The sequence below is a fragment of the Mustela erminea genome, chromosome 2 (genome assembly GCF_009829155.1).
Source record: "Mustela erminea isolate mMusErm1 chromosome 2, mMusErm1.Pri, whole genome shotgun sequence".
Classification (NCBI taxonomy): Eukaryota; Metazoa; Chordata; class Mammalia; order Carnivora; family Mustelidae; genus Mustela; species Mustela erminea.
Window position 1 is genome coordinate 31,815,783 of NC_045615.1, and position 26,834 is coordinate 31,842,616.

Consider the following 26,834-nt stretch of genomic DNA (forward strand, 5'->3'; position numbering starts at 1 on the left):
GCACCCTGAGATCATGACCTAAGCTGAAGACTGAGCCACCCAGGTGCCCCCAAGCTTCCATTTTATCAAAATAAGGGTTAATGGTTTATTGTTTCTTCCACTCTACAATGTTTATAAGCAAAATTTCTAATCAAGATTTCATAAATTTCATACCTGGAATTAACTTACAGTAAAATAAAAACTTTATGGCATTGAGCTAACTTTAGTCTTTTAATAAATACAAATTAAGAGTGTATTTAACAACTCGAGAAGACCTCACACTGGGAAGGAAATAAAGCACTGGCTTCTTATAATTACATGATGAGAGACAGATTCAGAAATTAACATCTTAGTATTTCAAACTTTCTTTTATGACTTTATGGGTATTGTTCAAAATAAAAAAATACTCTCATAAACATTAAAGCCTATAATATAAAATTGATAGCAATTAATAGCTTCTTTCTTAGTTTCACTATATAAATAATCAATGAACCAATTAATGTATCCTTATTCTGTAAAGCCAAACGTCAAAGCACTTGATTAGAGATTTAGCATTTTTGGAAAAAAATCACTCAAACATATACAAACGTATACAAACATTTTAATACTTGTGGAGAATTACAGAATTATGAAAGAAAAATTTTAATTCTTGTACTAAGACATTAAAAAGTGTTTTTATTTTAACTCCTCTAGGAATAGTAATGTGCAGAAAAAGAGAGATTTTTAATATACAAGCAAATAGTTGTGCTTCAGACTGGAATTGCTTTTGAATTTATTTTCCCCTCTAAAGAGAAACCGGGAAGAGAATCCTGTAAGACTAATAAACCATCCCAGGTGCTTTCAAATGATTCCTTTTTGTAGAGGAACTTCTAAGCAATCACACTATGGTGTGGGTGGGTATCTTTCCTTCATTCCTCTTCTGGTAGACCAGGTACGATTATCTAGAGAAGGTCCACACTGGGAAGGCAAAGGAGAAAGAGACACAATAAGAAATGCTATCCAGCAGACCAATTTACCCATGCTTAATTTTTTAAAACAGATAATGAGTTATGAAAATTTACCAATGTTTTTCAGTACTGAGAGTTAACTCTCAGTATACTTTGTATTTTCTTACCTTTTAATATAGAAAAAGTACCTTTATTTCTTCAAGTCCGAATTTATGTTATTTTTTTAAAAAATATTTTATTTATTTATTTGACAGAGAGAGATCACAAGCAGGCAGAGAGGCAGGCAGAGAGAGAGAGAGGAGGAAGCAGGCTCCCAGCTGAGCAGAGAGCCCGATGCGGGGCTCGATCCCAGGACCCTGGGATCATGACCTGAGCCGAAGGCAGCGGCTTAACCCACTGAACCACCCAGGCGCCCCTGGATTTATGTTATTAAAGATATTTTTTCATTGAATTATTTTTCACCTAATCTCTGTTTGCTCAGTGACCCACATGAGCGGTCCCAGCTATTTTTCTTAGTATTTTGGATTTTGATTCTTGGTATTTATACTAGCTAAGACAATTTATGTGGAGCAGGGCCACAAAAACGTATCAGAAACAGTATCTTTTTTCAAGTAGGCTCCATGCCCAACCTGGAGCTTGAACTCACAAACCCTAAGTCAAGAGTCACACGTCTGGGTGCCTGGATGGCTCAGCAAGTTAAGTGTGTGCCTTCAGCTCAGGTCATAATACAGGGTTTTGAGATAGAGCCCAGGATCAGGCTCCTTTCTCAGTGAGGAGTCTGCTTCCTCTCCCTCCACCTGCCACTGCCTCTGCTCCTGATCTCTTTTTTTTCACTGTCAAATAAATAAATAAATAAATAAATTTAAAAAAAAAAAAAAAGAGTCAAATGCTCTACTGACTGAACCAGTCAGGCACCTCCAGAACCAGTATCTTAATTTGGGGTATTTTAATAGATAAAATGGTCCCTAGAAATCTTTTAATGTTATGAAACTACTTAAATTAATACTTTTAAATATATGGTAGGGCAACATGTAACTAATTTTTAAAAAAGAAAAATGGATCTTTTACAGGAAGACAATCATTGGTATCAAGGTTTCCCTAGGCAATTCGTTTTGGCCCCCTTGTGAAGACATGAGGCACTCTCTTGGTTCATTTTTTGGAAGCTTCCACATCCTTAACATTTCACTTTCCTGACAGTCACGGTGAGGTGTCAACTTTAATGAATAGCAGTAAAAAATGCAGGTATGCCTCTTCTAGAAATCACCTCAGACTGCCTAAATTTGGAACATAAAATGAGATCGGTTTCTTGCTTATCAGCTTAGAAAAGATTAAAAACATTGATAGCACCCAGTGTTGGCAAAACTGTGTAGAATAAGCCTTCTTACAACTTGCTATTGGAAATGTAAGGTGGCGTAGCTTTTTTACAGAGCAATTTACTACTAGGTATCCATGTTTAAAACACACACAGCCTAGAGGCACCTGGCTGGCTTAGTTGATAGAGTGAACAACTCCTGATTTCTTGGGGATCATGAGTTCAAACCCCACAGTAGGTGTAGAGCTTACTTAAAAGACAAAAAAAATGCAAATCCTACAGGGTTCTTAAATGAGGGTACAAGGAGCTCTGTGACCCTTCCTCCTGATGAAACAATCTTAGCTGGTGAAAAAAAATGTTTCTAAGTTGGTTTGTTTGTTTATAATCTCTACACCCAATATAGGGCTCAAACTCACAAACCCAAGATCAAGAGTCATTTACTCTTCTGATTGAGCCATTTTCTTTAAAAAAAATTATTTAAAGGAGTGCCACTCCTTTAAATAATTAGTTGGCTCAGTTGGTTAAGCATTGGACTCTTGACAGCTCAGGTCCTGATCTAGGGTTTTGAGTTCAAGCCCCATGTTGGGTTCCACATTGAGTATGGAGCCTGCTTAAAAAAGAGGTCTTTGAAGTCTCTGGAAATTGAGGGAATAGAGCAAATGGAAACATTGACTCAAGTGGTATAAATTAAATATTTGTGTGCCCCTCAAATTCAGGTATTTAAATCTAATTTGCAATGTCATGGTATTTGGAGGTAGGGTCTTTGGGAAGTGAGTAAACTATGAGGTAGAGCCTTCATGGCTGGGATTAGTGCCCTTACCAAGTAGAAACCAGAGAGCTCCTTAGTGCCTTCCACCATGTGAGAAGATGAGATCTATGAACCAGCCTCCAGAATTGGGAGAAATACCACCTAGCCTACGGTACTTTGCTATAGCACCCTGAATAGACTAAGACATCAGAAAAATCCACTAATGACAAGAACTGGAAATGGTAAATAAAAAGGCTAATATATTAACTCTATTATAAACATGTATTTCTTCTTCCTTCTCTCTGCCTTAAAGGACCTAAAATTGTAGAAAGTAATGATTTAAAAAAATTTGTATGTGTAACATATATAGATGTATATAACTGTACTGAAATTAAAAAGAAGGAGAATATAGCTATACAGGTATTTCTGTATCTCATGGACTTAAAAAAATAGCATAATCTGAGGAAGATGCTGATAAATGAGTGTACTGTTTAAGTCCTAGGGCAACTGCTAAAAAGTAAAATATCAGATATACAGTTGATCCTTGAACAACATGAGTCTGAACTACACAGGTCCACTTATACATGGATTCTTTTTTGATATGATTCTATAAATCTATTTTCTATTCCTTGTGATTTTTAAAAAAGATTTTTATTTATTTTTTGAGAGCGAGAGCAGGGAGTGGTGGGGAAGAGCAGAGGCAGAGGGATAAGCAGACTCTGTGCTGAGTGTGGATCCAGAAGTGGGTCTCAATCTCACAATCCACGAGGTCATCACCTAAACCAACAAACATGAAGAGCCAGATGCTCAACAACCTGAGCCACCCAGGTGCCCCTTATGATTTTCTTAATAACATTTGCTTTTATCTAGCTTACTTTACTGTAAGGATACAATATGAAATTCCAGGTTGTTCCAGTGTCAACTGTATATCCAACTATATCAATAACATTAAATGTGAATTTGGGTAGCTTGGCTGGCTCAGTCAGGAGAGTATGCGATTTTTTGATCTTAGGGTCATGAGTTCAAGCCCCATGGTGGGTGTGGAGCCTACTTTAAAAAAAAAAAAAAAAAAAAAGGTGCAATCACCAAACAATCCATTCAAAGGCTGATCTTGTCAGACTGGGTAAAATGAAACAAAACAAACTTTTAATCTAACTGTATAAAAACACACATATATTCAAAGGTCACACATCTCTTAAAAGGATAGAAAAAGATATGCAAACTGCAACCGTAAGACAGTTGAAGCAGATATACTAATGTCAGATAAACTCTTAAGACCAAAAGTTATTAGAGACAAAGACATTTTATAATGATAAAAGGAGTCAACTGAGGAAGATACAGGAATTATGAAGATACATGCACTTAACAACAGAGCCCCCAAACTACATGGAAGCAAAAACTGACCAAATTAAAAGGACAAATAGATGATTCAACAACAGGATGAAGTTAGAAATCAGGAAGAAATAAATCCGAAAAATACACAAATACGTGGGAATAGACAACACGCTGCTGAACAACCAATGGATCAAAGAAGAAATCATAAAGGAAGTAAGCAAATACTTTGAGTTGGGGGCTCCTGGGTGGCCCAGTCATTCATTGGGTGTCTGCCTTCAGCTCAGGTCATGACCCCAGGGTCCTGGGATCCCTGCTGGGCAGGAAGCCTGCTTCTCCCTCTTCCTCTCCTCGCACCTCCCCCCCCCCCCCCCCCCCGCTTGTGTTCCCTCTCTCTCTCTCTCTCTGTCAAATAAATAAATAAATACAATCTTAAAAGAAAATACTTTGAGATGAATATGAAAACTTATGGGATGTAGCTTAACAATGCTTAGAAGGAAATTTGTAACTCTAAACATCTGTATCAAAAGAAGACCAATCTGTATCAGCAAGGTAACAGTTCACCTTAACACACTAAAAAAAGAATAAATGAAACCTAAAGCAAGCAGAAAAAAGTAAGGATTAAAATAAAAATAAATGACATAGAAAATGGATAAACTATAACGAAAAAGAACAAACCCAAAAGCTGGTCCTTGAAGAGATCAATAAAACTAATGAACCTTACGTAGACTGACCAAGAATAAAGAAAAATTCAAATAACTAAACTCAGAAATGAAAGCAAAAACATCACTACTGACCTCACAGTAACATTTTTATAAGATTATAAGGAAATATTCTGAAGAACTATGTACAAAAAAATTGGGTAACTTAGATGAAAGAACAAGTTCCTAAAAAGATACAAGCTACTGGGACACCTGGGGGGCTCAGTGGGTTAAAGCCTCTGCCTTCGGCTCAGGTCGTGGTCCTGGGGTCCTGGGATGGAGCCCCTCATTGGGCTCTCTGCTCAGCAGGGAGCCTGCTTCCCTCCTCTCTCTGCCTGCCTCTCTGCCTACTTGTGATCTCTCTCTCTTTAAATAAACAAAATCTTAAAAAAAAAAAAAAAAGATACAAGCTACCAAAATTGCGTAAAGAAGGAATTTAAACTTTTTTTTTTTTTTTTTTTGAGGTATGCTCTACACCCAACATGGAGCTTGAACTCATGACCCCAAGATCAAGAGTTACATGCTCTACTGACTGAACCAGCCAGGCGCCCCAGAAATAAAAAATCTAACTGGGCCCATGACAAATAAAAATGACTGCATTAGCAATTTAAAAAACTTTCCACAAAGAAAAGTCCTACGTATGATTTCAGTCATATATGGGAATTTAAGAAACAAAATAGATGAATATAGGGGAAGGGAAGGAGAAAAAAAAAAAGACAAAAACAGAAAGAAAAAAAAAACCATAAGAGACTCTTAACTATGGGAAACAAACAGGGTTGCTGGAGGGAAGGTTGGTGGGGGAATGGGGCAATTGGGTGATGGGAAAAGCACTTGCAGTACCTAAGGAGGGCACTTGCAATAATGAGCACTGGGTGTTATATGCAACTGATGAATCACTGAACTCTACCTTGAAACTAATAATACAGTTATGTTAAATTAAACTTAAATAAAAAACTTAAGAAAGAAAGAAAGAAAAGCCCTAAGCCAGATGGCTCCACTGGTGAATTTTACCAAATTTTTAATTTTTTCTCCAACCATTTAATATTTCAATGTCACACATAATTTCAATAGAACAAAAAACAAAAAAATGCATGATAATCTCAACAGATACAGAGGGGAAAAAAAAGTTAAAACTCAACACTCCTCTTTCACGATAAAAATTTTCAACAAACGAAGAATTAAAGGGAACTTCTTCAAACTGATAAAGGACAAATACAAAGACCCACAGTTAACATACTTAATGATGAGAGACTGAATGCTTTCCATGTAAAGTAACAACAAAGATGACTGTTTTCACCAATTCTATACAACATTGTACTAGAGATTCTAATTAGGGCAATTAGGCAAGGAAAGAAGATAAAAGACATCCAGACTAGAAAGAAAGAAGTAGGGGCGCCTGGCTGGCTCAGTCAGTAGAGCATGTTCCTCTTGGTCCTGGGGTTTTGAGTTCAAGCCCCAAGCTGGGTAAAGAGATGATTTAAAAATGAAATCTAGTGGGTGGGAGAAGAATCAGTGAAACAAGATGGGATTGGGAGGGAGACAAACCATAAGTGACTCTTAATCTTACAAAACAAACTGAGGGTTGCTGGGGGGAGGGGGGTTGGGAGAAGGGGGGGGTTATGGACATTGGGGAGGGTATGTGCTTTGGTGAGTGCTGTGAAGTGTGTAAACCTGGCGATTCACAGACCTGTACCCCTGGGGATAAAAATACATGTTTATAAAAAAATAAAAAATTAAAAAAAAAATGAAATCTAAAAAAGAAAAAAGAAAGAAGTGTTAAGTATCTATTTGCTGATGACAGGAGTTTATACATAACAGAGCCTAAAGAACCTACTAAAAATTATGAGAATGAATAAAAAATTTCACCCAGTTTACAAGATATAGAATCAATAAACAAAAATCAAATTATATTTTTATATATTAGCAATGAATAATTCAAAAATAAAATTAAGAAGATTCCATTTACAATGGCATCAAAAGAATAAAATACTTAAGAATAAATTAGACAAAATAAGTGAAGGGGTGCCTGTCTGGCTCAGTCAGTAGAGTGTGAGACTCTTAATCTTGGGGTTATGAGTTGAAGCCCCACACTGTGGAGATTACTCAAAGAAAAGAAATAAACTTTAAGAAAAAAGTAAGTATAAAACTCATATTCTAAAACCTACAAAACGTTGTTTAAAAAAATTAAATTAAATCTGACTAGATGGACATACATTCCATGGTCTTGAGTTGGAAAACTTAATTGTCAAGATGGCAATACTTCCCATATTGATCTATAGATTCAATAATCCTTTCCGTACCTCAACTGGCTCTTCGCAGAAACCCATAAGCAGATCTTAAACTTCATATAGAAATTCAAGACAACCACAATAATCCCCCCCAAAAACCCCACAAAACCTACCAAACAAAAAACCCTGAATAACTATAAAGTTGGAGGATTCACACATCCTTATTTAAAAGCTTGCTATAGGGGGTGCCTGAGTGGCTCAGATGATTGGGCATCTGCCTTTGGCTCAGATTGTGACCTCCAGGTACTAGAATCGAGCCCCATGGCAGGCTCCCAGCTCAGTGGAGAGTCTGTTTCTCCTCTCCCTCTGCTGGTGCTGTTTCCCTCAAATGAATTAAAAAAAAAAAAAAAAAAAGTATATATGTGTATACACACACACACACACACACACACACACGCTTGCTATAGGTCACTTAGGTAACTTAATCAATTAAAGTGTCTGCCTTTAGCTCAGGCTGTGATCCCAGAGTCCTGGGATCCAGGACCATGCAGGCTCCTTGCTCAGCTTGCTTCTCCCTCCCCCTCTGCCCCCCACTTGTGCTTGCTCTCCCTCTAGTGCTGTCAAATAAATAGATAAAATCTTAAAAAACAACAACAACAACAAAACTTGCTATAATACTATAATAATCATGAAAGAACAGTATTAGCACAAGGAATGACATATAGATCAATGAAATAGAATTGAGAGCCCAGAAATAAACCTTTGCATTTATGGTCAATTGATTTTCGACAATAGTGCCTGCATAATTAAATGGGGGAAAAAGAATAGTGTTTTCAAACAAATGGTGCTAGAACTGGATGACCACAGAAATAGGAGGTTGGACCCTCACACACACACCACATATAAAACTGAACTCAAAATGGATCTTAGTCAGGGGCTCTAGGCTGGCTCAGTTAGTAGAATATGTGACTCATAATCTTAAAGTAGTGAGTTCGAGCCCCATGTTCGGGCAGACTTTATTTAAAAAAATAAAGAAAAAGAATTTAAAAAAAAAAAAAAAAAGGATCACAGCCATAAACATAAGTGATGAAACTACAGACTCTCTTAGAAGAAAACATAGGTGTAAATTATATTTGTAACCTCAGATTAGTCAGTGGTTTTATTTTTTATTTTTATTTATTAATTTTATTTATTTGTCAGAGATAGAAAGAAAGACTATAAGCAGGGGGAACGGCAGAGGAAGAGGGAGAAGCAGGCTCCTCGCTGAGCAAGGAACCCAATGTGGGACTCAGTTCCGGGACCCTGGGATCATGACCTCAGCTGAAGGCAGATACTTAACCAACTAAGCGACTCAGGTGCTCCTTGTCAGTGGTTTTAAAACATGATGCCTAAAGCACAAGCAACCGAAGAAAAAACAGGCAAATCGGACTTTAACAAAACTAACAATTTTTGTGTTCAAGAATAACACTCAGAAAGTGAAAAGACAACCCACAGAATGGGAGAAAATAATTGCAAATAAAGTACTTGTATTCCGAGTATAAAGAATGCTTATAACTCAACAATAAAGATAAGTAAGCCAATTGAAAAATGGGCAAAGAATTTGAAAAGACATTTCTCTAAAGACAAATGGCCAGAAGTACATGAAAAGATGCTCAACATCATTAGTCATTAGGGAAATGCAAATCAAAATCACAATGAGCTATAGTAGTCCCCTCTTAGCCAGAGGGATGTATTCCAAGCCTCCTCGTGAATACCTGAAACCGTGGATAGTGCCAAGCCCTATGCAGATTATGTTTTTTCCTATTGTTACACATCTATGATAAAATTTAACTTGCAAATTAGGCACAGTAAGAGATCAACGACTACTAAAACAGAATAATTATACCAATAAACCAATTAACAGTTATGTGAATATGATCTCTCTTTCAAAATACCTTATCTTACTATACTCACCCTTTCTTGTGGTAATGTGAGATGACACAATGCCTACATGATGAGATAAAGTGAGGGGAATGACGCAGGGCAGGCGCCGCCATACAAAGTTGGGCAACCACTGACCTGAAGACAGGTCAGGAGGATCATCTGCTTCAGAACCACAGTTCACAGCAGGTTAACAGAAACCATGGACAACAGAATCATGGATAAGGGTTGGGGAGGACTACTGTACTAACCCCCAGGATTGTTAAAGTAAAAAATGTTGGTGAGGATGTGGAGAATATATATACTGCTGGTAGGAATGTAAAATACTGCAGCCACTATGGAAAATAGCTTGGCAGTTCCTCAGTAAGTTAAATAGAGAATAACCAGCAATTTCACTCTTAGGTGTATACCCAAGAGAATTGAAAACATCTGTTCAAACAAAAATTTTATAAACTAGGGGCACCTGACTGGCTCAGTCACTAGAGCATTTTAAGTCTTCATGTCAGGGTCATGAGTTCAAGCTCCATGTTGGGTGTAGAGATTATAAATAAACTTAAAGAAATTATAAATGAATGTTCAGAGGAGAATTATCCCTAATAACCAAATAGTGAAAATAATAATGACTGGATAAACAAAGTGTTTCTATGCAATTTTATTTCATCTTTAAAAACAAATGAAGTACTAATATCTGCTACTATATGGATGGGTCTTGAAAACATTAAGCTAAGTGAAATAAGCCGATCATACAAGAAAAAAATCCTAAGAATATTTATATAAAATGTCCAGAATAGCAAATCTATAGGGAGAGAAAATAGTTTAGTAGTTGTCTAGGATCAGAGAGCTGGGGAGAAATGGGAAGTGCCTGCTAATGGGTATGAATACTTCATTATGCGTTGGCATGAAAATGCTCTAAAATGAATTATCATGATGTCACATAACTACCTAAATATAGTAAAACCCATTAAACAGTACAACTTAATCAATTTCTTTTTTTTTTTTTTAAAGATTTTATTTATTTGCGAGAGAGAGAGAGATTGAGAGAGAACACTTAAGCAGGCAGAGAGGCAGGCAGAGGCAGCGAGAGAAGCAGGCACCCTGCCGAGCAAGGAGCCCGATGCGGGACTCGATCCCAGACCCCGGGATCATGACCTGAGCCGAAGGCAGTGGCTTAGCCAACTGAGCCACCCAGGCATCCCAACAGTACAACTTAAAATAGGTAAATTATACACTATATAAATATTCCAAAAAATTAAAAAATATGCATGTCCTAGTGATGCTTTTAGAAATGTTTTTTAAGTAAATGCACAAGTGTTCTAAGATGAGTGCATACATGTTCATTGCGCTGTTCAAAATAACATAAATACATTAATATCCATCAATAGCCAGGTTAAATAAATTAAGGCTGTCCATACAAAGAAACTGAAGAGTGGTTCAAGAGGACTGTCTCCCAGGGTGCCTGGCTGGCTCAGCTGGTAGAGCTTGCAACTCTTCATCTTGGGGTTATGAGTCTGAGCCCCATGCTCGGTGTAGAGCTTACTTACAAAAATAGAATCTTAAAAAAAAAAAAAAAAAAAAAGACTGTCTCCAGATCTACAAATAAATACAACTAAGTTTAGCAACGTAAAGAGGCAAGGTAATAAATGCATTACACATGTTTAAATTATGTGTGTATATATATACAGTTTTTGTATATATAAAAATATTAGTAGAGAAAAAAATGAGTACACATAAAGTTGAAAGCTCTAACACAATTTCTTTCTTCTTCTTTTTAATGATTTTATTTATCTGAGAGAGAGCACGAGCAGGGGATCGTTGGGGGGGGGGGAGAGAAGTAGGCTCCCTGTTGAGCAGGGAGCACAATATAGGGCTCAATCACAGGACCCTTGGGACCATGACCTGAGCTTAAGACAGATGCTTAACCAACTGAGCCACCCAGGCACCCATTTTTTTTTTTTTAGATTTTATTTTTAAGTCATCTCCACACCCAATGTGGGGCTTGAACTCTTGAACTCACAACCCCGAGATCCAGTCACATGCACTACTTACTGAGCCAGCCAGCACGCGCACACACACACACACAAGTGAAGTGACATTTGATCAAAGTTCTTGACTTGAGTAGGAATAAACTAGGTGAAGAGAAGGGCTAGAACATCCTAATCTTAGGTCCAGAGAAACAATGTGTGAAGGCTCTGAAGTGAAAAAAGGACAGATAGTTAGTGAGTCAGGTGAGATAGGGTGGAAGACAGAGCAGTGCTTGATCATGTGGTTTTGTGGGCTACATTAAGAATTTTATTGGGGGGGGGCACCTGGGTGGTTCAGTGGGTTAAGCCTCTGCCTTTGGCTCAGGTCATGATCTCAGAGCCCTGGGGTGGAGTCCCACATCGGGCTCCCTGCTGAGCAGGGAGCCTGCTTCCCCTTCTCCCTCTGCGGCTCCCTCTGCTTGTGCAATCTCTCCTCTCACTCTGTCAAATTAAAAAATAATAATAAAAAAAAAATCTAAGAAAAAAAAATTTTTATTTTGGGAAGAAAAAAAAAATTTATTTTGGGGTACCAGGCTCAGTCAGTGGAGCATACAACTCTTGGTCTTGGGGTTGTAAATTCAAGCCCCGTACTGAGCACAGAGATTAATTAAAAATATAATCTTCAAAAAATTTGATTTTAATCTTAATAGTAATGAGAAATCACTAAAGGGTCTTGAATGGTATGAAGCTATGAATATGAAAAATGGGTAAGAGACGCAAAAGTAGGTATGAGGCAGCTGGTACAAGGCAGACAGCAGTGAGGTTTGGGCTGTGTGAACTAGAGAGGAAGTAAGTTTGGAACGGAGAGACTGAACATACAAATGGACAATGGCCATGGCCAGACTGTATAAAGACCATAAAACAGAACTCTGACCTGCAAATGCTGTAGCAACCAGTTGAGGAAGCCCAACCATGACCTGTGTAGCAACTGGCCTCAAATAGTCAATAGTCTCTCAATAACTACCAGGTTCCCTAATTTTGCCCTTCTTCACTCTGATGCCAATTCAGGACTAAGCAGAGAAAGCCATATATGCAACCCAAGCCAATCCCATAGGAAGCCTCATTTCTAGATAGCCTGACTCCAACTTCTCCATACCAACAACTTCCAATCAGATCACACCTCAAAGCCTTCTCTTTTTTCACTATAAAACTTTCCAACTCCCCTGCTTATCTCTTGTCCTCAGCCAAAAACAAATGACAGCGGCTGAATCCCTCACTCAAGCCAAGCTCTGAATAAATAGGCTTTACTGGTTTTCTTTTGGATGGTCTTCTCCCCTCTCCAGTATTATCAGTCAGTGTAAAGAAGAGATTTAGGCCAAAGGAATGGTTGAAACACACTGTGTTTTAAGTACACTTCAATTAAAATGAAAAACCAAAATGGAGCGCCCGGATGGCTCAGTTGGTTAAGCGTCTGCCTTTGGCTCAGGTCATGATCCTAGTGATCGATCCAGCCCCTGGAATAGAGCCCCATGTCTTACTCTCTGCTCAGTGGGGAGCCTGCTTCTCCCTCCCCGTCTGCTGCTTCCCCTGCTTGTGCTTTCTCTCTCAGATAAATAATTTTTTTTTTTTTGGTAAATATTTTTTCTTGGTTTTATTGAATAAAGAAAATCTTAAAAAAAATAGAATAAATAAAATACTGAAACTTTAAATAAATGAATGAATGAATGAGTGAATGAAAGAAGGCAGGGCTGAAATGGAGTAGAAGAGGGTAGAGGAAAACTAGAGCTTGCAAGCCTTTTAGGTATGATTAAGCCTACCTAGGAGACAGAGGGTTAGCTGAGAACTTGATGGAAAAGCAGTATAGTGTCAGAAATCTAAGGTAAGGGATTTTTGCAGACATAGTTGTTAAAATTCTGAAAAATATAAAGGAAGAATAAAAAAGCATTAATTTAGAAAGCTGAAGGTGACTGAAGGCTATTTTATTTTAGCTTAAAGATTTATTTATTTATTTATTTGAGAGAGAGAGAGAGAGAGAGAGAGAGAGAGAACACGAATCTCAAGCAAGACTGTGCTGAGCTGGGAGCCTGAGGGTGGGGCTCAATCCCAGGACCCCAAAATCATGACCTGAACAGAAATTAAGAGTCAGCCACTTCACCAACTGAGCTGCCCAGGTGCCCCAATGGCTATATTAAAAAAGGTGTAAAAGGATTAGAGTGGCTTGAGGTGTGAATGGAATATAATGGATCAGACAGGGTGCCTGGCTGGGTTAGTCAACAGGGGATGCAGCTCTCGATCCCAGGGTCATGATGAGGGATAGCTACAAGGCAGGCAGAAACCACGCTCCCCTTTCCCCACATCCCTCCCCAAGAGGAAACCTCCCTTAAAGGGATTTTCTACCAACCTGGAAGGAGCCCTCCACCCTCTCCCGCGTGGCAAAAAGCTGGTTGGATGACAGGTGCAGGGAGGGTTAATCAGATTAAAACAGCCTGCCCATGAGCCCGGTTAAACCCTAAGACTTAGAAATGCCACTGGCAAGCCTCTGGGGTCCCCTCCCTTCTTGGGAGCTTAGTACTATGACTTTGCTATCGCCCAATAAACCTTGGTTTGCTGCCCACCACTCTCCATGATATCAGCATTTTTTTAAAATTTTTTAAAAATTTTATGGATTTTATTTATTTGCGAGACAGTGCGTGCACAAGCGGGTGGGGGAGGGGTGGTGCAGGCAGAGGGGAGAAGCAGGCTCCCTGATCAGTTCAATGTGGGACTTCATCCCAGGACCTCAGGATCATGACCTGGTCCACAGGCGGAGTAGACCCTTAGCCGACAGAGCCACCCACACAGCCCTCTTCCCATGTTTCAATCTCCATGTTGTTACATAATCCAGAGATCGAGGAGAATGAAGAAAACGATTGAAGGACAGTTTCAGATTCCTGCTAAAGTGGGAAAGGATGGGGAGGGGACCCACAACGGAGAAGAAGGAATGGCCTTGCTTTCTCAGGTGGTGGGAGGGCAGAGGAGGATTGGGGTGAGCAGGGTGGAAATCAGATTAGATGGGATTCTAGTTTGGTGCAGGGAAGTTGAGGGATATACCATCTGAAGACTTTTCTTTGCAATGTGAAGAGGCAAGGTCAGCTGCTAAAAATGCAAAGAAGAGCCTAAAACCAGAGGTTTTAAGAAAAATTAAGGACCAGTGATTGTGGAGCATGAGGCAGCAAGCTGAGCACAGAAATGCAGCAGGACCTTGCCAGACGATAAGGGGGAGATGGATGAATTTAGAAGTGGTTCCAGGGGGCGCCTGGGTGGCTCAGTGGGTTAAACCATGATCAGGTCATGATCTCAGGGTCCTGGGATTAAGCCCTCCATTGGGCTCCCTGCTCAGCAGAGAGCCTGCTTCCCCATCCCCCTCTGCCTACTTGTGATCTGTCAAATAAATAAAAATCTTGGTTTTTTTTTTTTAAGATTTTATTTAATTGACAGAGAGAGATCATAAGTAGGTGGAGGGGCAGGCAGAGAGAGGGGAAGGGAAGCAGGCTCCCTGCTGAGCAGAGAGCCTGAAGCAGGGCTTGATCTCAGGACCCTGGGATCATGACTTGAGCTGAAGGCAGAGGCTAAACCCACTGAGCCACCCAGGCGCCCCTAAATAAAAATCTTTAAAAAAAAAAAAAAAAAAAGTGGTTCCAGTCTGGCTTCTTGTGTATCCTCCAGCAGCGGGAACATGACTGGATGGAGACATCAGCATTCTTCCAGAACAGTGTGATGAAGACAGAGCAACAAAGGGTGACCTATGATGTTGGCAGCAATTATGGAAATAATGAATTAGAGAATCTTAGCTGGAGGATGGAAAGACTCGGGAGGACTGGTGGGCCTGGAGAAGGACGGTCAGTACTCTGGGGGAAGGCCTGATGAGGTGCCAGTGACCACTACTCAGAGTTCAGTTTGTCAGTTAGTATTAGGAAATAAAGCTGAAAATGTGTGTTAGGCTCTCGATGTAGTTAAGTCTTAACTGCTAAGATAAAAACTCAAAGTTTCATTTCATTTCTGTTAGCAACATTTATGGACTGCCTCGCTGTATTCAGGGACATTTTCATCGGCTAATGATACGAAGATCAACCCAACCCAGTGTGGAGAGGTTCGCTTAGCCACTCCATGGCACTGCCGCCTCCAGATCCAGTTTTTTGTGACCAAGCAGCCAGCACGGGTCCTGCGCTGACACCAGCCCCTCTGGCAAGCTCCTGTGGAGCGCAGCTGCAGAACCACCAGCAAAGTAGCAAAGAAATGGAAATTTAGGTACCACTTCCCCAACGGCCCTTGTGATCAAATCTCCCTTGCCTCCCAGGGTCTCTGTATTTTCAATAGCCCTTAAATATGAACACTTGGGGGGGGGCGGGGGGGGGGTAAACCCCCCACCTTGGGTCTGAATTGACCCGATCAAGACCCCAACCCAGGAATCCCAAAGCACTCCACCCAGTCTGGAATATTGGCATGTGCCCTGGGGCTGGTCTTTAGGTCAGCGTTCTCCCTTGACCTCCCCCAGGTGACCCCTCCAGGCATGTTGCGCACTTTCTCCGGGACCTATGAATCATGAAGTTCCCTATTTCCAATCACCTGTGGGCCAGCTTTTGAACTAAGGTTCATTGTTCTGTACTGGTGCTCCACTTAACAAATGTTAACGTAACAAAGCAGAACACCCACCCTCTGCCTTCAGGGAATTTACATCCTAAGGGAGGAAGGGAGGGAGGAGTACAGGCAATTAAGGTGTTACAATGCAGTGAGGCCAAGTACTTTGACAGAATTACGCAAATAGGGTGAGGGAAAATGTAGACAGCTAAATTCGTAAGGACAGCAACCTCGGGGAAGCTTTCCTGAAGGATGAATGAACAGCGAGGAAAAGCGTCAAGTAAGGACAATGCAGGCAGAAGTATACTTTGAGGAACAGCCAAAGGTGAAGAACACGAATTCGAAAGTCATATTAATAATAAACTCTGGCTCCTACCAATTTAGCAGCTACCCCGTGCTAGGTAGGGTATGGCCAAGTTAACACCATTACTAGCTCCAACTTACAGGTCTAGAAGCTAAGAGGATCTTAAGCCAGAAGAGTGACTTACCAGTGACCACCAGTGAGTCAGCTTGTGGTCAGAATTCGAATCCACAGAGGCTGGTGTTAATTCTTTCTTACCCATTCTAGAGAGGGAAGGTGGAAAAGAGGTGACAGGATGCTGGAGAGGTGTTATTTCCTAAGGTCTCGTTTCTTAAACTGTGGAAGTTCTCACTGTCCTGAAGGCTACAGGGACAATCACTTCATTAAGATGTGACATGGCTGGATTTACAGCTTAGGAAGAATCAGTTGATAAAAGAAAAAAAAAAAAAAAAAAAAAAAGAAGGATTTTCCAGAACTGGAGGCTGGAGTGATGAGTTAAGGAGTTGAAGTCATGCCGGAGAGCTCTAACAGATACTAAAATAGTGGTAACAGAGATGAAGGGGGAGCAGATTTTTAAAAATATTTCAAGGTAGAAATGATAGGCCTGGGAGACCAACCAGAACTGATTACTACAGTACGGGCAGCTCAAAAAGTAACACTGAGGGATGCCGGGTGGCTCAGTGGGTTTAGTCTCTGCCTTTGGCTCAGGTCATGATCCCTGGGTCCTGGGATTGGACCCGTATCAGGCTCCCTGCCTGGTAAAGAGCCTGCTTCTCCCTCTCCCCCTGCTTGTGCTCTCTCTTGCTCTCTCTCTCTCTCTCCCACAAATAAATACAACCTTTAAAAAATTTTTTTAAAGATTTACACTGTCAAGGTAAAATATATATTTCATAGCACAGAGCTTGAAACATAGTAAACATCTAATATATGATAGCTCTACAATTATTCTCCAGATTCGGAGACATATCTGAGTGGAAGGAATTGAAGACTTTAAGTGTGCATTCATTCATTCATTCACCAGGTATTTCTGTGGAGCTTACGGCAGTCACTGGGTGTATAGCTGTCATCAAAGTCTCTGTTCTTATGGAACTCACATTCTAATGAAGAGAGGCAGATACTAAACAGTAACAAAGTCAGATGGCAGGTGTCATGGAGAAAAACAAACCATGAACAAGGAAAAGAAAACAGAGTTACCTTGGGTGGAATGTGGTACTGCCTTTTTTTTTTTTTTTTTTTTAAAGATTTTATTTATTTATTTGTCAGACAGAGATCACAAGTAGGCAGAGAGGTGAGGAGCAGCAGGCTCCCTGCTGAGCAGAGAGCCGGATGTGGGCTCTCTCTCCTAGGATGCGGGGATCATGACCAGAGCCGAAGGCAAAGGCCACCCACTGAGCCACCCAGGCGCCCCGAGGTACTGCTTTCTTACATGAGTTTATTTTTGCATTGTGTATTTATTTTAAAGATTTATTTATTTGAGAGACAGAGAAAGCGAGAGAAGCCACCGGGTGAAGGGACAGAGAAGAGAGAAACTTAAGCAGACTTACACAGAGCACGGAGCCTAATGTGGGGCTCAATCTCAGGACCCTGAGATCATGACCTGAGCAGAAATCAAGAGTCAGAAGCTTGACTGTGCCAACTAGGCGCCCCAGTGTTGCAGGGAACAGATGCAGGGAAGTCCTTCTTGATGACATCTACGATATTGGAACAGAGAACTGGGTTACAAGAATAAGCTATGGGTATGCAGAGGTCATGGCAGAGATTTGCAAATGCACTGTAGGCATGAACTTGAAGTGACTGAGAACAGCTAAGTGATTTCAAGTAGGCAGTTGGACACCGTGTGCAGGTACTAAAAAGAATAGTGATTTGTTGGGACGCCTGGGTGTCTCAGTTGGTTAAGCGGCTGCCTTCGGCTCAGGTCATGATCCCAGCATCCTGGGATGGAGTCCCACATCGGGCTCCTTGCTTGGCAGGGAGCCTGCTTCTCCCTCTGCCTCTGCCTGCCACTCTGTCTGCCTGTGCTTGCTCTCGCTTCTCTCTCTATGACAAATAAATAAATAAAATCTTTAAAAAAAAAAAAAAAGAATAGTGATTTGTTTCAAAGACAATAAATATGGAGCGTGGTATCATCAAAACCAAGGACAATCTATTCCTTATCTGACCTATAGCAAGATAACTGAGACCAGAATCAAAATGTGTTCACTGGATTGAGAAGTCACTGTTTATCTTTCCTAGAATGCAGCAGGGAGCAGATGGTAAGAAAGCAAACTGCCACCTTTTCAAGAAATTTGGCTATGCAGAGAAGAACCTGGGCTAGTCACTAGAGAGCGCCATGGGGTCAGTGGTGCACGTGTTTTCCTCTTAAAAGAAGAAACAAACAAGTTTTGACATACTGAACCATCTGAGTAAGAAAGGGAGTGACTGTTAGATCAAGGTTCTTGAGGTGTAGAGAGAGAGAGAGATTAACTATACCCAGGAAGAGGAAAAGAAAACAGAAGTTGTAGCAGATGTAAATGTAGTCTGAGGGCAGTCTAATTTTAAAGCTCGATGATCTCCATTTTATCTGTAATAGAAATTATCTCTTGTGAATTGGAAAAGGTTCACAAGTTTAAGGAAACTAGAGGTCATTGGAGGTTTAAATGTAGGCGAATGGGAATCAGAGGTGCCTAAAAGTAAGTAGGAGTTTTTCTCAGGGGCACCTGGCTAGCACACTCAGAAGAACATGCCACTCTTGATCTTGGGGTTTTGAGTTCAAGCCCTACATTGAGTGTAGAGTTTACGAAAAAAAAAAAAAAAAAAAAAAGCTTTTCTCAGAAAGTCCTGCTAACGTGGAAGATAAAATGCTTCACAAAAGTAGAGATTCTGGGGCGCCTGGGTGGCTCAGTGGGTTAAGCTGCTGCCTTCGGCTCAGGTCATGATCTCAGGGTACTGGGATCGAGTCCCGCATCGGGCTCTCTGCTCAGCAGGGAGCCTGCTTCCCCCTCTCACTCTGCCTGCCCCTCTGCCTACTTGTGATCTCTCTCTGTCAAATAAATAAATAAAATCTTTAAAAAAAAAAAAAAAAGTAGAGATTCTGTGCTTTAGAGAGTTGGCTTTCATAGTTCAGTCAAAGAGGCAGCATGCAATGAGAAGGGCCAAGACAATAAATAGTGTAATTGCAGGAAGAATTGGTAGGCAGGGCTAGAGGACTGGTCAAGGAGTGGGAAGCCTGTAACTGTGCGGGGGTAAGAATAAGGCAGGAAATAGAGAATATACAAGTACTTACCATTTTGAATGGTAATCAGACTGAGTGACAAGAGAGTATTAGCTGGTCTCAACTTAAAATAATGTATTAAAATGTACCTTTACCAGGGTGCCTGGGTGGCTCAGTCAGTTAAGCATCCAGCTCTTGGTTTCAGCTCAGGTCAGGATCTCCCTGTATGAGACCCACCCCCCCACCTCCATCTTGGTGCTCAGCCCCAGTCTGCTTGAGATTCTTCCTCTCCTTCTCTTTCCGCCGCACCCCCACCCCTCCCATAGCCCTGCTCAGGAGCTCGCTCTCTAAAATAAATACATCTTTTTTAAATTAAAAAAAAAAATTAAATCTACTTTACCAAAAACCCTTTCAAAATGAAGGGCCAAAGATTAGACTAGGAGACTTTTTATTTGTGACTTTACATTCTTTCATACTGTTAGGAAAAGATTTTACAACAGGAACATATGTCACAATTATTTAAAAGCCAGACCGGGGTGCCTGGCTGGCTCAATCATTGGAGCATACGACTCTAAATCTCAGGGTTGTAAATCCAAGCACCATGTTGGATGTAGAGATTATATTAAAAAAGTATGATAGAGTATGTATGAATAAGTTATGTAGTTATCTAGAGTATCTATTTATTTTAAAGATAGATTTATTTATTTATTTATTTATTTGACAGACAGAGATCACAAGTAGGCAGAGGGAGAGAGAGAGAGGAGGAAGCAGGCTCCCTGCTAAGCAGAGAACCTGATGCAGGGCTCGATCCCAGGACCCTGGGATCATGACCTGAGCCAAAGGCAGAAGCTTTAGCCCACTGAGCCACCCAGGAACCCTGAGTATCTATTTATTTATTTTATTTTATTTTATTTTATTTTATTTTTAGATTTTATTTATTTATTTGACAGAGAGAAATCACAAGTAGACGGAGAAGCAGGCAGAGAGAGAGGAGGAAGCAGGCTCCCTGCTGAGCAGAGAGCCCGATGCGGGACTCGATCCCAGGACCCTGAGATCATGACCTGAGCCGAAGGCAGTGGCTTAACCCACTGAGCCACCCAGGCGCCCGTTTAAAATTGTATTTATTTGAGAGAGAAAGAGAGAGAGCACGAGCTGGGGTAAGAGCAGAGGGAAAGGGAGAAGCAGACTCCCTGCTGAACAGGGAGCCCAACTCGGGGTTGCATCCCTCATGACCTGAGCCAAAGGCAGACGTTTAACTGAATGAGCTGCCCAGCCGCCCCCTAGAGTACGTATTTTTAAGGAAAAGCATTGATAATAGTGAGATTTTATGGGTGAATGAGGAAAATCATTAGAATCAAAGGATCCTACCTCATTTTCCACTCTAACACTCTCTCATTAGCCTGTAAACTTGGATTTCCTGACACCCTTTCTCTTGTTTTCCTCCATTCTAATTCACTTAGGGGTGAACCTGATGCCAACTTATTCCAGCAAGAAAAAACGTTTATCAAGAGAACGAATTTTAGGGGTGTCTGGGTAGCTCATTCAGTTAAGTGTCTGCCTTCAGCATGAGTCATTATCCCAAGGTCCTGGGATTGAGCCCCACATCGGGCTCAGGGAGCCTGCTTCTCCCTCTCCCTCTGCCTGCCGCTCTGCCTACTTGTGCTCTCTGTGTCAAATAAATAAAATCTTCAAAGAATGAACTTCACACAGCATAGATTTCTCTATTGAATTAACTCAGTTGTACAGTTTGGAAAATGTCTCTGAGGATCATGGAGAAGGGCTCAAGGAGCTGGTAAAATTTACATGGCAATGATAACAGGACATTCTTAGTGAGGGAGCTAAAAGTCTAAGCTACTTCAAAGGTTAGTCTGGACAACTTCCAAAGTCAACTGTTTACCTTACCTATCCTTTTCCAGCCTTACATGACCCTAGCTGTAACCATGTGTGATTTTTATCTAAAACATGCAGAAAACAGGAGTGCCTGGCTGGCTCAGCCAGCAGAGCACAGAAACTCTTGATCTCTGGGTCATGAGTTCAAGCCCCATGATGGGTGTAAAGCTTACATAAAAAATAATAAACAAACAAAATATGGAGAAAACAGAGGGGGGATAAGTGAAAGGGAGGTTCTGCCTTTACAGTTCCATTACCTAGGTCTCTAGTGATTTAGCCAGCCGTCAAGTTGTTGTGTTGCAGAACATGTAAAAAAGTGTTCAAGTATTTGGACAAATGAGGATTACGCTTTCACATCTGAAGGTGGTGCTTGTTACTACAGCATTGTTGAGCAAGATCCTGGAGAAGTATCTTAATATTTAATCCACGTTGGCTCTTAGGCTATCACTGGATTTCAAAATGGGAGTTTTATACATTCTTCGAAGAACTTTAATTGGAATGCAGGGCTGGTCTAATCTAAACAGAAATGAGAAAATCGATACTGTAACCTGAGCTGTTGTTTACAGCAATCAGCCAAATTTGGTCAAGGACTGCTCTTATTAAATGGTTGATGTGGCCTTTCTTTAGATTGCCCTTTGGTTTACAAAGTTTTCCTTAACTTTGACAATTCAAATTTCACCACTCTATCTTGTTTACTTGTGACCCTTGTTTTTAGGGCAGGTGGTTTGTGCAGAAAGCTCATACAACCTGGGGCTGCCGGCAAGGCTTTTATTTGCGTTCCGCAAGGTATCTTCCTCAGTATATGCAGGAATTCCCTTGCTACTGTGGACCGCCTCCTCTCCCCTTTGTTATTTGTGGAGGAGTGCTGGGAAAGTCTTGAACTTCTCCACTCCTCCTAAACACAGATTTTACCGCTATTTGTACGTGGGACTGAAATGCATTATCGACACATGCCAAAGGATTTTTTAGCATCGAAAATGTTTTAGCCCCTACTAATTGGCTTCTCAGGAATTTCTTAGTGTATCTTTCTGGATTTTTCCACTAGACCTGTTTTTCATTTTGATTGCAAAGGGTAATTTGTTACAGATACAGGTGTAGAAAACTTGGCTTTTTGTCTTAGCCCTCTTGATAAATGATTACTCATTTGCTCCTTCGTTTAATGTCCCACTATGGGACTTTCAGCAGGTTTGGAAAGCGTGTATTACTGAACAAGAGGCACCGCTACCATGAATGAACAGTGCCTTGAATGAATACTGCCATAAACACACCAGTCTACAGACCAACTGAATAAGCTAATTTAGCAATTGCCTCTGTATGCTAACCAGCTGAGGGCTATTTCAATGGCATTTTTTTAAAGGATGATATATTTTAGGGGAATTAAAGAGCTTAAAATAATTACAATGGAATGCCAAGTCATTTATTTTTTAGTATGAAGAAATACACACTTGGGCAGTGTTTGAAGTTAATTGATTCAAGCAATGTTACTGGTAGTGGTGGTGGATAAAATCATTGGCCTTTCAGTGACTGTAAGGAAAAAAAGGGGGGGTGGAGAGAGGAGCAAAATTCTATTCAGAATTTATCCTTAAAGACGCAGCAACCATCAAGACCAACTCTATGAGTTGGTATCAATATTAAATTGGTTTTGTACATTAAAAGAAATATTGCCAAGAAAAAGAAACTGGTTTAATAAATCATTAAAATATCGAGGATGGTACATCGTTTATATGGTGTCATTGGGCAAATATCTCCAAATGCTTTCCAAGGACACAATGGTCTTAGGGAGAAATGTTCTGGATGGCATACAGAGCTATTCAGTGTTTTTTAAAGCATATGTTTAACTGCTCAGTCTTGCCATTGACAGCATAGCCATCAATAGTCTGTAAATGACTGAATGTGGCTATGTTCAAATAAATGTTTATGGACAATGTGATTTGAATATCAAAAAAAAGCATATGTTTAAAGATACTCTCATAAGTATATTCTCTTGGTACCTGATTTTTCAATTATGAAATTGCTAAACAAAAACCACAGTAGTAATCCCCATACTATCACTCACAATCAACAATTATCAAGATTTTCCCACATTTACTTTATCTCATTGAACAACTAAAACAATTCTCACACATCGTGTCATTCACTGTTTCGTTTGTCAGTATGCGTCCCTTGAAATGGTATCACCTTAAAGGTATTATCGCATATTACAAAATATAAATGGACCTTCTTTGATATATCTCATCTGGAACATTGCCTAAATGTAGTAAAATAATTTTCTGTCAGAAATACCTCAGGGGAAGGGCACCCGTGAATGGAGAGGCACACATCTCCTCTGAAGGCAGTTGTGTCTGTGCAATTTTCTTCTCACAGCCAAATTAGCTGAGAAAAAAAAAAAGAGGGGAAATATTAGGAGCAGTTTTCAGAAAATGAATAATTGTTTAATCTGGAGAATGTAAAGGAATATTTTGGATCCAAGCTATACTGTGGTTATTTGCTACTTGTTCAGATGTGACTGTGACCTGAAAATTACTGTGAATCAAAAACACGGAATATATTCCTAACAGCTCATTCATAGCAGGATCTAGTTGTAGTAAACTCCTCCTTCTACAGGACTTCTTCCTCAGTGCTCTTGGACCTTTCGTCCTCTGAAATGAATCAATCACAGATGTAATTTTACACGAACATGTCCAAGATGCTCCGTAGTTCAGAAAAGTTTGATTAGCAATTGCTATAAACTGTAAGAAGGGGTAAGTTGCTTTCTGAACTGCTGACCCGCATTTTCTCTTATTTATGTAAAAGGGCAAACTAGGGGATGTCATCTGAAATAACCTCAGCAATCAGACTTCTGATTAACTAAAAAGGAGAGACTGAATTTTTAAACAGCTATGTACTCTTTTCTGCCCTAAATGGAGAAGTATATTACCAACTGAATAACCTAATGTATTTGGAATAAATATGACGCCCCTCTATTTGAATATTTTTCCTGAGTCAGAAAACCTTCTAATTTTTTTTACTTGCCAAAGTGCTTTGAAATCTTGGATATTTGGTTTTGAAGTAAAAGCGCATTAGAGTAACTCTGCTTACTAATTCCTGTTGGTTAAGAACGACGCAGCATGCATCATCTTTGAAAAATGTGTCGTCAATTAAGGCTATCTTGACCATAAATATTTCTGACATTTTTGGCTCCATTAGCACAATACTACTAAAATTGCATTTTTAAGAGAGACATCTAATTATATAACTAGAAATAACAGTTATCATAACCTGTTTTAAGATTTCATCTGCAACCTGTTACATGATTTTTGTTGTTAATTCAAATTAATAACATTGCCCCACTCCAGCCAGCAACATGTTCTTCTAATCAACTGCTTTGGATTTTGTATTTCACCTAAAAATCTGTCCAAGTTTGTTGACCTCTGTCGTGAATAGACCAAACAGTTCTTTTTTTTTCTTTTTTTTACTTATAAGGACAACATATCTAAAATAGCTAAGGAATAAATTTTCTTTGAACTTCAAAAAAATAGTGGCAAAATATTTACCATTTTTAAATCCACCTACTTTTTAAAAAAGCATTCAAATACTGGACCTACTAGGATAGGTAACATTCTCCTGAAATCTTACACATTTACCCGTACCTCAAGCACCACTAAGTGATTTTCATCAGGAACATGATCCTGCTCCCTCCCACCTACGAGCCCAAACACGCAGAAACAAGTTTCTCGGTCCACACACATCAAAGTCCTACCTGGTCTCTGTCCGTTGATAAGAAGAAGACTCATCACGAAAAGCAGAAAGGCAAAAAGGAATCGTTGCAACCTCATTTTCCTGCCCCCCTGAAGTAGAGCAACAGCTCCCAACGTAAACCAGTCTTGAATAGCCTGTGCGGTATCTGTGAGGCTCCCCTCACATTCTACTGACGAGCCTCAGACAACGGCCAGCTGCTTTTTCCAGAAAGGTTAATGATCACATCAGACAAGGTTACTGGTGCTGTGGTCGAGCCTCCCTCTGTCGCAAACCCCTCCTCCCCTCCTCCCCCTCCCCCACCCCCGACACTCCCCTTTATTTCCATAAGCAAATATTGGTGAAGTAACCCATTCAAGCGTGCTGTAACTTAGTGGCAGTCCGCTGTGGAAGCTTCTAGGGGAGACTTAAACTCAATCTGGAGGTGGAGAAATATGTAAAACGAGGCAGGGCTTTGCCCCCTCCCCTCATCATTTGCATCTGTTTAAACTTTGCATTGCCCATATTGGTCCCACATGCAGAAACCAATAGAAATGACAGGAAGTCTCTCTTTTGTCCTCTTCAGAAGGAATTCTGCCGCTCTGACTTAAGACTCCCAAATACTTTGTGGCAGAACATGTGCTGAAATACTTTCTCTTTACCAAACCCACGGCCAAGTGGTGCCTTTTTACTCCAAATCTCTAAATTGCTTAATCTCTGTGGTTTTCTATCAGTATCAACATTCCTGGGGTTTTAGAATGAATGTTCTGAAGTAAATTTTCCGAAATGTTTATATTTTTATTTCACAAAGTGCAGTTTAAAAAGTAATGGAGATCATTTTCATCTGCAATACCATCCAGGATTTCTTAAAAAGGAAGTTCAGGAAAGCCACAAACTCATGAAATCTGTGTTCCGTTAAAAATTTTATATGTAGTGGAATACCAGGCTAACATATCACAGGCACAGAAATGAGACGTGGACAAACGAGTTCTCAGTTCATCTTCCACTGAATTCAGAAGACGCAGGAACAGCCTGCTTTGTCGCTCCCACACATGCGCTGGGATCTTTTCTGAAGCATTTCCTTGTCATATGTAGCTGTTGTAAACAGAAACCACTGTATTTACCTATAAAGCGAACCAAAAGGATGGTATAGATACACTCTAGAATACAGGTAGAGCCTAAATACCAAATCTAAAGCAGGGGCAAGTTGTTACAAGTGGCCATTCTAGGGCATTTTAAATAAAATAAATAAATAAAAGATTTAAATAAAATCTTCTCAAGGTTCAGGGAGTTGATGAACAACCTTGGGCTTCCAGAGATTTGAAATTAACGCATAATTTGTCCTAATGTTATGAGTCACTCTGTGAAATTCCCTGCCTGCCTAATTATGCCTGCACTTTATAACAGGCAATAGCATACAGAAATTCTTCAAGTCACTTAAAATCCAATGACTATTTGCCCATTTGATGACTGCAAACATAATGTCAAAGAGTACTGCATTCTTGTGCTATATTAGTACATTGCTCCACAAAATCAATGGAATACAAGAATTTGGACTCATGATATAAAAATGCACCAGAAGGGGGCGCCAGGGTGGTTCAGTCATTAAGCATCTGCGTTCAGCTCAGGTCATGATCCCAGGGTCCTGGGATCCAGCCCTGCCTTGGGCTCCCTGCTCAGCGGGAAGCCTGCGTCTCCCTCTCCCTCTGCTACTCCCCCTGCTTGTGCTCTCTCCCTCAAGTAAATAAAATCTTAAAAAAAAAAAATGCATCGGGGAGTCTGGCTGGCTCAGTCAGATGAGCTGCGGCTCTTGATCTTTGGGTTGTGAGTTCGAGCCCCACACTGGGTGTGGAGATTACTTGAAAATAAATAAACTTTAAAAAAGTAGTAAAAAATAGGGGTGCCTGGGTAGCTCAGTGGGTTAAGCCTCTGCCTTCGGCTCAGGTCGTGATCCCAGGGTCCTCGGATCAAGCCCCACATTGGTCTCTCTGCCC

The 26,834-nt window shown here is 40.3% G+C and overlaps 1 protein-coding gene across 2 annotated transcripts; it reads right to left on the minus strand.

The window, feature by feature from the left end:
* Positions 1-33: 33 nt before the first annotated feature.
* APELA (apelin receptor early endogenous ligand) lies at positions 34-25,219 on the minus strand. 2 transcript variants are annotated; one of them, XR_004283174.1, is made up of 4 exons: positions 24,866-25,219; positions 23,410-23,499; positions 16,234-16,309; positions 34-936 (listed from the first exon to the last, which is right to left on the minus strand). XR_004283174.1 is itself a non-coding variant. In XM_032332612.1 (3 exons), the coding sequence occupies exons 1-2, from the start codon at positions 24,939-24,941 to the stop codon at positions 23,411-23,413; spliced, it is 165 nt and encodes a 54-aa protein (XP_032188503.1). In that variant the 5' UTR covers positions 24,942-25,190; the 3' UTR covers positions 34-936; position 23,410. The 2 variants fall into 2 exon arrangements, 1 of the variants encoding a protein (XP_032188503.1); XM_032332612.1 differs by lacking the exon at positions 16,234-16,309 and having other exon boundaries at positions 24,866-25,190.
* Between the last annotated feature and the right edge of the window lie 1,615 nt (positions 25,220-26,834).

Excerpts from the sequence above, each read along its gene's own strand:
- APELA (XM_032332612.1), bottom strand. The coding sequence starts at position 24,941 with ATGAGGTTGCAACGATTCCTTTTTGCCTTTCTGCTTTTCGTGATGAGT. Across the intron at positions 23,500-24,865 it reads TATCAACGGACAGAGACCAG|CTAATTTGGCTGTGAGAAGA; the intron begins GTAGGACTTTGA and ends TTTTTTTCTCAG.